At 27.5% G+C, this 10,746-nt stretch overlaps 1 protein-coding gene across 11 annotated transcripts in view; it reads right to left on the bottom strand.

Annotated features, from left to right (window-relative positions):
• Positions 1 to 1,622: 1,622 nt before the first annotated feature.
• LOC119668550 (epsin-1) overlaps positions 1,623 to 10,746 on the bottom strand; it is a 70,824-nt gene continuing 61,700 nt past the window's right edge. For 8 of the 11 annotated variants that reach the window (XM_038078094.1, XM_038078095.1, XM_038078092.1 and 5 more), the window contains 9 exons: positions 10,363 to 10,451; positions 9,643 to 10,301; positions 9,425 to 9,584; positions 8,910 to 9,362; positions 7,300 to 7,402; positions 6,982 to 7,229; positions 6,021 to 6,119; positions 5,098 to 5,727; positions 1,831 to 1,953 (listed from right to left, as the gene is read on the bottom strand). In XM_038078094.1, coding sequence (XP_037934022.1) covers positions 1,894 to 1,953; positions 5,098 to 5,727; positions 6,021 to 6,119; positions 6,982 to 7,229; positions 7,300 to 7,402; positions 8,910 to 9,362; positions 9,425 to 9,584; positions 9,643 to 10,301; positions 10,363 to 10,451 — 2,501 coding nt within the window. In that variant the 3' untranslated portion in view covers positions 1,831 to 1,893. Of the gene's footprint in view, positions 1,954 to 2,223; positions 2,258 to 5,097; positions 5,728 to 6,020; positions 6,120 to 6,981; positions 7,230 to 7,299; positions 7,403 to 8,909; positions 9,363 to 9,424; positions 9,585 to 9,642; positions 10,302 to 10,362; positions 10,452 to 10,746 lie in introns of all 11 variants that reach the window. The other 3 variants (XM_038078100.1, XM_038078103.1, XM_038078102.1) reach the window with 3 other exon arrangements.

Genomic DNA, 10,746 nt, shown 5'->3' with positions numbered 1-10,746 from the left:
CCCATATATTTCAGAATTAAAACTCAATCTCATAAATTTTAATAATTGAAAAGGACATAGACTTAAAGGAGAATAGATATTATTTAAATTTCCATGTATTTCAGAGTTAAAACTTAATCTCTTGGATTTTAATAACTGAAAAGGACGTGGACCTAAAGCAGAATATGAATGAATGAGGATATTACTATCCTACTTAGTAGTATAGTAACTCTCGATAACATTTCAGTTACTTTTCAGGTAATTAATTCGACATTTATATATTTTGAATATAAAACAAAAATATTTACAACTGAAAAGAACGTGGACTTAAAGGAGAATATGGATGAGTGGGGATATTACTATCCTACTTAGAAGTACAGTAACTCAATTACTTTCCAATTACTTTTCAGGGAATTGATTCAGCATTTATTCATTTTAAATATATATACAATAAATAAAAAACAAATTAATACAGTTTTTTTAAAAATTACATATATTTTGTTTTAATAAATATGAAATTACAATAGTAGTTTCACTAACCTAAGCAATTATTTACTTAAAATATTTTTAAAAAAATTACTATTTCTTGCTGAATAAAATATTTTGCAAATAATATATATAATCAAAAAATATTTAACAATTTAAAAGTAGTTGCTTTTTTTACATTTAGTATTTGTAATTCTATAATGATATATGTTTTAAAACAAAAAAAAAACACTATTTTCATTTATATAAGTTATACTACAATTTTATATGCATGCATTGGTTTTGGTTTAAAAATCTTGAAAATAAAAACAAAGTGGAAACTTAATACAATTACATACTGATTACAAAATTCAGCAATTTCTTCAATATATAACAGATTTTCTCTTGAAGAATAGTTCGGTTTCATAGAAATCAAAATACAAAATTCTTAAGGAGAAACACTGACTTGAAACCCCAATATTTTTACTATTTTTGTATAATTTCATTTCATTTGGTATTACTGTTAACATTTTTTTTTTTGTTGACATTTAATTTAAAAATATTTTAAATGACTTAAAAACGTTTAACATATAAACAAGAAAATATATATTAGCATTACACAAAAACAAAAAAAAAATATCTATAATAAAATGTTTGCATTTAAAGCTCATCTTTGTAATTATTCGTATATATATATATGCGACACATTTAAATAATTTGTATATAAAAATATAAAATTTGAATTAGAAATTTGCATATATTTTTCTAGTTAATTTTAAAAGCATTAATTATTTTTTAAATAATTTTTCAATACACAATTCTTTCGAATAATTTTTTATCTCTTGAAATTATTATTTTTGAAAGAAAAATATTATATAAAAATATAAATTTTAATTTTTATTATTTCCTTTTTAAATATTAAATAGTATAACTAAAATTTGAAGAGCTTGAGATAAAACTTATTAACTTGATGTATATATAATTTTGAAACAGTTTGCTTATTTGATTTTGATCTCTGCTGCAATTGAAGATTAAGACTGATGCGAAATTAATAATTATAAATTTATATATAAATTTTTTTCTTTTGTTTAAAGTGTTATTTTAAAAGACAAAATTTACAATTTTATATTTTTCATTAGAATAGTAATCTTAAATTACTTTTTTTTTAGTTTGTTTGCTTCGGTGTTTCAGCTATTGTTTTCTAGTAGTAGCAAATTTTCATATTCAGACATATACTTCTATTTTTAACTATAATTTGAATATTCTTTTTCCTAACTGATTACAAATTATAATACTTAATTAATCCTTAGAATTGTGTTAAAATATAGCATTTATATTTATTTTTTATATATTAATATTATAGTATTATCATTAATTTCCGTATTATTTTAGTTTTGTTATTTTGTTGACCCCCGATCCAAGAAATAAAAATACTATAAAATATATAATTTATGATAAAAATGGATTTGATGCTGCTGCTTCTGGCTTGATCCAAGGCATGTTGTTATTCTGTAAATAGTGCAAATAATTAATAAAATATTTTTAATAGTATATAATTATAATCTACTAATAAAAGTACTAAAAGTTAAACTTCAAAGTGCAAGTATACCATGCGAATCAAATCTACGAATATAATTTTGAAAAAGGGTAGTAAGTTGCTGTGGAATAATTATGCATGCAAAATATAAATATTTCTTATGATTCAATATTATTATCGTTTTTAGTAGTTAGTATAAGAAGTACTAGCTAAGCTACATGCATAGTAAGTATAAAGTTTACCCATTTATTTAAGCGTCCAAGCCTCCATTGTTTGCTACAAGATATAAAATATCGATAAATTCATGTTAATTGTTAATATTTTTGAACAGCATTAGGTATCTGTTTTACTGAAAGCACACAGCATTATTATTTTATATATTAATTTAAACTACATGCCAACATTTGCAGTACGTAAGAATTTCAGGAATAGCTGATCAATAATTACTAACGTTTAAAATGAAATCTGTAATAGTGATAATATGTTTATTTTATCTTTAATTATTTCCTAAACCCATACTTTTGAAACACTAATCAAATTAACTTTTATTTCAATTATAATTTTAGACCCCGATTTTAATTGATTAAAAGATTTATGCAATATTTGTTGTTTCTGTTGTTGTAACCTGTTTTAGAAGTGGCGTGTAGCAATTGGTCGTTAAAGATATGTGAGTCTGGATGGAATCATCACCTTGTACATAATTTTATATTGTACTTTGTGATAAAACAAATATAATAATAAAATATTATTTTATATATACTTATTTTTAACAAAAAAAAGGCCATATTTGGAAAACCTACCAGGATTACATCATTTATAGGGACCTTCAACCTATGCTTACATGAGAAATATCTAAACTTAACAAAAAAATAATTTAAAAATTAAAACTGAAATTCTAACTGAACATTGCAGTTTAAACCACCACCTTAAAGAATCGTTAATCGTGTGCGATGTATTTGCAGATTCTACAAAGAAGAAGTAAGTCCCGCAAAGCAAATGCTTCAGAACTGCACTGCACAAATGCCTAAATTAGGGAAGATGTCAAGATCTCTTAATCAACATTTAATTATAAACTAAAGCTTAGAAGTATAGCACAGGTACTATTATTTATTGAGAAGATAGAACTTAATGAGCTACACTAAGTCCAAGTAGGAGGTACAATACATCTCAAGATCAGGATGTGATATCCGCTGTTTATAATAAAATTTTATTAACTAATTATTAATTAGGTTTTAGCCTCATGTTGTTATCGAGAGTAGTGATACTAATCAGCAAATTTATAATAATCAATTTCGTTAAACGTTTCTGAAAACATAAATTCTTTTTATTGCAAATAATGAGTATTTAATTTACTAGCAGAATTTAAAAGAAGAGTTATCATTTGTTTTCCTTTGATCAGTTGAAGCTTACCGGATTAAGGTGTTACCGACAATATTTTTATATATTAATGGATTAGTGAAACTACAGATGTTACTTTATTCATTTAACTTTCTTTAATAATTAATCTTCATATTTAACAATATGTGAATGTTTAAAATCAAAAAAAAAATCGTAATAACTGGCGAAGCGAAGGTGCGGCGACCTCATCGTGATTGTTTGAAAATGATCCCTGAGTTTGTTTGAATTTAATTGTCTTGTTCTGATCTTTTTCATCTGTAAGTACTTCGTTCTCTTGTAGTGGGAGCTGGTGGGATTAAATGTAGGTAAGGAATTAGAAATATGAATTTCTGTATTCCAAAAGGCAAGAAGATGACGTATATGTGAATTGAAAATTTAAACTATGAATTTTTTTTTTTTTTTTGAGTACAAGAAAGTAATCAGGATTATAACTAAAAATTAGAATACCTATCCTTTAAGGAGCAAGAATGGAAATTGAAATGTGAATGGGAATTAAAATGTAAATGAGAATAAGAAATATGAAAATTTGTTTCTTGAGGACAGGAAAGTGATTAGATTCGGAATTAGAAATATGAATTTCTTACTATTAGACAGTAAGAAGATGACGAAGGATGATGAAGGTATAGTAAATATGTATTATTATTTTCAAGAGGGTAAATAACAAATAGAAATATGAAATTTTTTCTTATTGAGGGCAAAAATATAGAATTGGTATGTTCCTGAGGACAAGAAGATCACGTGAATTGGAATTAGAAATGTAATTTAAAATGTTTATAGCGCTAGATGATGAAAAAAATTAGAACAAAGCAAATTGATACCAAATTACTTAATGTCTATTTCCAATTCTTTCGTATATTCACTTTATTTGTCAGATTTGGGATCACTAGCAAAATTCTATACCATGAATTCCCATTTTAGAGTGTTATAGTAATATTTATTAGACGTTTATTGATTTGAAGACTCACCCAAAACTTGTATATAAGTTAAATATACTTAATTTTTTAATTATCCCTGAATAACAAAAAGAGAAATTAATTACTGAATGACTTGTTGACGTATTAAAGATAAATAAAGTCATCATTCTTATTAAGTTTTATAATTTTTTTTCAGTTTTAAAGCTTTAAATTAAGCAATGTTAGTTCCAAGTTTGGTCATATATATCCTCTGGAGCTTTTTGTTAATACAGACGACAAAATGTCACTCGCCACTGCTTTCAACAATAACAACAAATATTGAATTTGTTTGTATATTTTCAATAAATTATTTTTTTTTCAATAAATAACTGGGATGTAATGTTCTGAGAAATAAATTAAGCTCACTAATGAAATGCTACCTACTCTTAATTTTGGTTAAAGAAGTTTATAAATTGGGAATTTAAAATGATTCCTTTGCAAAAACATAAACTATGCTTTTATAAATGAAGTTTATAAACAATATACAATTTCTAACAAAAAGGCATAATTTAAAGTAACATCTCTATTTATAGTTTTTAATAACTTTAGTCTAAATTTTATTAATATATAGTTACCACAGAATACCTATCACAGAATTATGTGAAATGGAATGAAAAATAACAAAAACAAAATAATATACTAAAGTAAAACTTAAAAACTTAGAAAAAATCGTATAAATTAAACTGGCAACAAACGAATAGCAGAATTTGTCAAAATTTTAATTTAAACTTAACAAAAAGTTCCTCGACAAGATTTTGTACTCACATCCACATTCGATTTTGCTGTTGATGAATTGCAAGATATGCTCTGATCACAAAAGCCAATATTCAGTAAATTATTTGCTTCAACTGTTGCACTTGTTGCAATATTAAAAGCATTGTTAGTAGCTACAGTAAACGGAGAAATTTTGACACCAGGCGTCTCAGCCAGTGACGCAGATAATGCACTACTATAACTGGCTGCAAAGTTTGATTCTGCACCCGGAGAATTTGCATTTTCATTATATGCATAGATATTTCCTACAGCGCCAAAGGGCTGATTATTGTATTGATATTGCTTTTGGGCTATTGTAGTGAAGCCTAAGGGCGTTGCATATATTTCGTCATTTGAAGTAACTTGCATGTTTCTTATATTATCAACACTGTGACTAAAATTTTGATTACTATTTGCGTAATTATTGTTGTAATTATTATTCATATTATAATTGTGGTATTCGTTTCGATTATGCGCTGTATTGAAAACATCATAATCACTTCTTGAGTAGGGCATACTGCGATTTGAACTATTCAAGTTGTAGTTAGCATTTGTATTGATTAAAGTATTTGAATTTGCAACAGTAGAGCGATCAATATTCCCTTCCGCGACGTTAACATTAGGTACTTGTTGCGAATATGGCTTTGTTTTTGAGTGCAGAACACAAGTTGTATAATTAATAAAAATTTATATAAATTATAAGAAAATAGTTGTAAGTAAAGAGAGAAAAATTGAAACTAAAAGAAAAGTTTTTTTTATAAAAAAAAGACTGCAAGCAAAATGCAAAAAAACACATCAAAATTAATATACTTTTTACTAGTTCTTAAACTTACGGTTATTTCATCATTTTCAAATACAAAACATTACAATAGAACCTATTTTCCTAATCAAATATCCTTAACCAATATCATTAGTTAAACTCTATTAAAACTTACTTGGGAGTTTGCATTTGAATTGGCAACAGGTGCCCATGGATCTTGATTAACCGTCATCGTGAAAGGCTGTTGTTGTTTTAGTTGATTAATGGACGGCACCTAATGTTTAAATAAAAATATATCAAATATAATAAACGATTAAATATATATAATACTATGTTTACATTTCACATTTATCTTGAGTCGCTATAAACTATAATAGTTATTTGTAATTATATATGGCTATGGCTTAGACGATAACACAGCAAGTAAGTTTATGTGATTGGAACAACACTAGTCAAGTACGGCGTAGGGTCAGTTGTTGAAAGCGTAACTCTATGTGGCAAATTTGGCAGGGAACAACGTCCACCCCTGTTACTTGCAGTGTAACAACTATATATAAACAATTAAATTAAAAAATATTTTCAAAGACCACTGATGGTAGGCACATTGTGAAATACCGAAACAGTTCTAAGGTCAGCCTATGTTGTGTTCACTACTATTTCATATTTTTTTTTTAGAAAACAGCCTCTCCACATGTTTGATATTAATTTACTTGTAATTTGTTTTAGTTTGAATTAATTTTTTAATATTTTCTGTTTCATTAGAATTGAATTATAATATATTAAACTGGTTTTGTATAAACGCGCTGAGTAACCCGCTGAGATCTGCTTGTAAAGTCCCTTTGGGAGGTGTTGAACGGCACTTAACCCGGCCGTTCTTGAAACCATTTTTTTTATTCTATATATTCTATATTATAAGTTTTTTCACGTCTATATTTTTGTTTAAAATTAATTTTTTTTTTTGAAATTTGTTTTGTTAACATTTGTTACCATTATTGCCACATTCGAGGCTATTCCTAAACCAAAGCTTTTTGTATCTCGTACATTTTTGCATCGATTTTAAATGTCTAAATACTACACACTTATCGAGATAAATCCGTTAAATGTGATAATGTAAACATAATATAAGAGAAACATACTGCTGGTTGCTGTTGTTGGAATAGATTTGTTTTGGGTGGTAAAACCGTATCACTGAATGGATTATAAGCCATATTGCCCGTTTGTCCTTGTGGTGCTACTGGTTTTATTAAATTATCCAAATTAACTAAAGCGGAGTTTTCTCCCAAAAATGCTTGGGGATTTTTAAGCGGTTTTTTAGAATTCGTTAAGGACAATGATGAAGCTGTATTTCTTGTCGACAAAGGATCCATTTCATCTAAAAGAGAAGCTATAAATATAAATTAAAACACATGACATGCCAACCTTAATTATTTTTTTTTATTTTGTAAGCTACTTACAATTGTTATTATTAGGGCCACTAATTGAATTATTAGTCAATATATCTCCAGTCTTATTGCGGTTAGTTATTATATCGAATTCATCCATGTCTGGCGAAGGTTTCTAAAAAAATTTTATAATTATCGTTTATTTAAAAGACCAAAAAATAGTTGCATTTTATAGAATTTTTCGGGATTTTGGTTAATTTTATTTTTAATTTAAAACAAAAAATGTTAGTTCTATTAAACTTAAAAGTCAACAAAACCCAAATTGTATTAAAATTTATTAGAAGATTTATTGAAATTATAGAATTTATACGAAAAAATTTATTAGAATTTTAGAGTTAAAAAATTAAAACTAAGCACTTTTCTTATATTAATAATATTTTTTTTCATGAACAAAATATAAAGCCTTTAATAAAAATCTCTAATATAATTGATTAATTGAAATGAAGATATCATTTATCAGAATTAAATCAATTTTTTTTAAATAAATATTTAAAAAAAATTAAATAAATATTTAAAAAAAATTAGTAATGTATGCTAATTAGTATTTAAAAAAAAATTAGTAATGTATTTTATAATATATATTTCTATTGTATTCTGAACTCACTTTAATGTAAAATAATACATAGCTCTTAAAAAGATGTACTTCTCCTTATAATATGATTGGACAAATTCACTTGAATAAGGAATGTCAACTATATCAGTTTCTATATAATCGTCAGTTACACTCTCTTATATTTACATTATATACATCCAAATATTAACAAAATGTTATTCTGTATTTAATCTCTTTGATATATACCTAATCTTAATTCTTATTTTATATCTTTTTAGAACCACATTGAAGCGTCTTTGGACCACCTTAAATAGCATTTGTCAAAAAAAATTGTTAGTGGATCCGGAAAACCAACCTATCCTATAGATATAAATATACTAAGATTGTATTACCTTCCTAAATGAATTATATTTACTATTAAAATATGAAATAAACCATGTTTATTGATAGAAACTACTATTGCTTTCAATAGAGAAATATTACAGTACAGTAGTGAATTACAACAACAAAATTTTATTATTTATTAATTAAATGAATTATGGTTGACCATACTGATGTTTCGAGTATTGCCAAATATCCATTATCAGTGGTCCTTTGGAAATATCTCTTGTATTTAATTATTTGTAAATAATTTTTTGAAACTGGAAGTACCAAGAGTTAAACTCGTGCTCTAGCATATTTGAAGCTGAGAATCAGTGTTAATTATCAAACTGATCCAAAGCAAAAATCTACTTGTATGTTCTAAATTGTAGTTTTGTTAATTTACAGCAAATGTTCATTAACAAATTTGCTTCCTTTATTATATTAGAACGAAACCATAAAGCTGCTATAGAATAATTGAATTAATTAATTATAGTTATTGTTAATTGTTAAATTTAATTCAACTTACTGCTAAAAAAAGCATATCTACATTCTTGCAGCTCTAAAAATTAACTTTCAATATATATTATTAATATTAAACGTATAACATCAAATGCTTCAGTTAATCAATATAATAGTTAATACTTTTAATTACAAACACTTTTAATAAATAAATAAATATTAACAACTAAATAAACATTCGCATTACCTTTACAATAGGGTTATCCATATTTTTCCAGGGATCTTCAACATTTGCTTTCGGTGCCCAAGGATCGGCTAAAGTTAAATTTTTAGCTGAAGCTGGAGCAGCAGCACCGGGTCTAACACCATCAGATAACCACGGATCCGAAGATGGGTTCGGTGGTACAGCTGCAACAGTTGCAACAGTTGTTTTTGAAATCCAAGATTCAGTTGGCATAGCTGTTGCACCCAGTACATTAGCATTACCGTTGAGGCCAGCACCGTTACTATGAAGCCAACCTTCTGTTGATGATCCTGACGCCACTGATGGTGATTGCGTACGCAATGCCCAAGCATCGCCATTCATACCCATTACATTACCACCACCAACAGCACCAAGTGGTGCAGTATTAGATCGCATGCCCGCTGGTTGCCAAGGATCAATTGGTGGTGATGATGTACCAGACCATGGGTCAGATAGCTAAAAATAATTACGATATCAATAAAAATAATACATACCATAAAAAAAAAATTGCAACTTACCTGACTTGCAGCTCTTGCTGGTGTACCCCAAGGATCACTGCTAGCGATACCTGCACCTACTAGCGGTGGACTTGATATACTAGCCGCTCCTAAGGATATATCTAATAAATCAAGCAAATGACTTTGTGGCTCTTCTTTTATAGGCTTAACAGTTTGGTCTCTAAAATAGCAATAGTAAATAATAGGAGAGTCTATTAGATTTATCAATTAAAATATACTTAAAGTCCTGTTCACTTTGACTTAATGCTAACTGCAAACGCACATCATCGCTACGACGTTTGGCTTCCTCCTGTTCGGCTTCTTCGCGTGACATAGCCATAGCCAATTGCAATTGTAATTCCTCTTCACCTGCTGTTTGTGGTCGTACCATTTCCAACTCTGACACTGGTTTCGTTGGTTCCTCTTGCCAACCAGGTGGTAAATCCCGTTGTAACGGGCCATCTATATATCCGTCACTACCGAAACCACTAGGATGTTGTGCAAAACGTTCTTTTGCTTTCAATGCTTTAACTCGTTCATTTTTCAAACGTTCATCATCCTTCAGCAAATTGACTAATTGCTTAGCTTTTTCCCGCACATGCGTGCCTTGATCCTTACCCTCCTCGAAATATGTGAACTCACGCAAAGTTTGTATAGCAAATATATTTTCTTTGCATTGTTGTGCTACTTTCTCAGTACCAGTTTTGATCAAGTATTCCAATAGTATAAGTGCCTTATAAACATGACGCCAATTTTTTCCGTGATCATTCAAACGTTTCCAAATCATTTGCATAATCTCAGAGAAAGCTACCACATTATATGTTAAATCGGCTATTTCAGCCATTATTGTCGCTGAAGGACCCCATGGATCGTTTGAAGTAGCTTCGCGTACCTTTACCTATAAAAAAGTATCATATTAATTTCCTGCTGTTTGGAATTATATGAAATATTATACTTACTTGGGCATCAGAATAGTTATGCGCGAGATTTTTGATATTTCTGCGTAAACCGGCAACATTAACTTGCATATCGTCCTTTTGTTTTCTCACTTTTGTAACGAAAAATAATAATAACGTTAATATCTTCATTCCGAATATTTATATTTTTCTTAACTAGATTTGCGATAGTGAATAGATATATGCAAAATAGAATATAAGCCTAAGTTTCTTTTTTTAAGAATTTCATATATATCTTTATTTATGCACTGGTGTTATATTTGGAAAAATAGTTGAGAAACAAGTTCTCCAAAAAAAGCTTGTAAGCTTATTAAACGTATTTATTTTATTTATTCAAATTATTTAATATTTATTTGATTTTAAACTAGGAAAAATATTTTGGAAGAA

The sequence above is a fragment of the Teleopsis dalmanni genome, chromosome 1 (genome assembly GCF_002237135.1).
Source record: "Teleopsis dalmanni isolate 2A chromosome 1, ASM223713v2, whole genome shotgun sequence".
Taxonomy (NCBI): Eukaryota; Metazoa; Arthropoda; class Insecta; order Diptera; family Diopsidae; genus Teleopsis; species Teleopsis dalmanni.
This window is presented reverse-complemented; position numbering and strand designations above follow the sequence as displayed.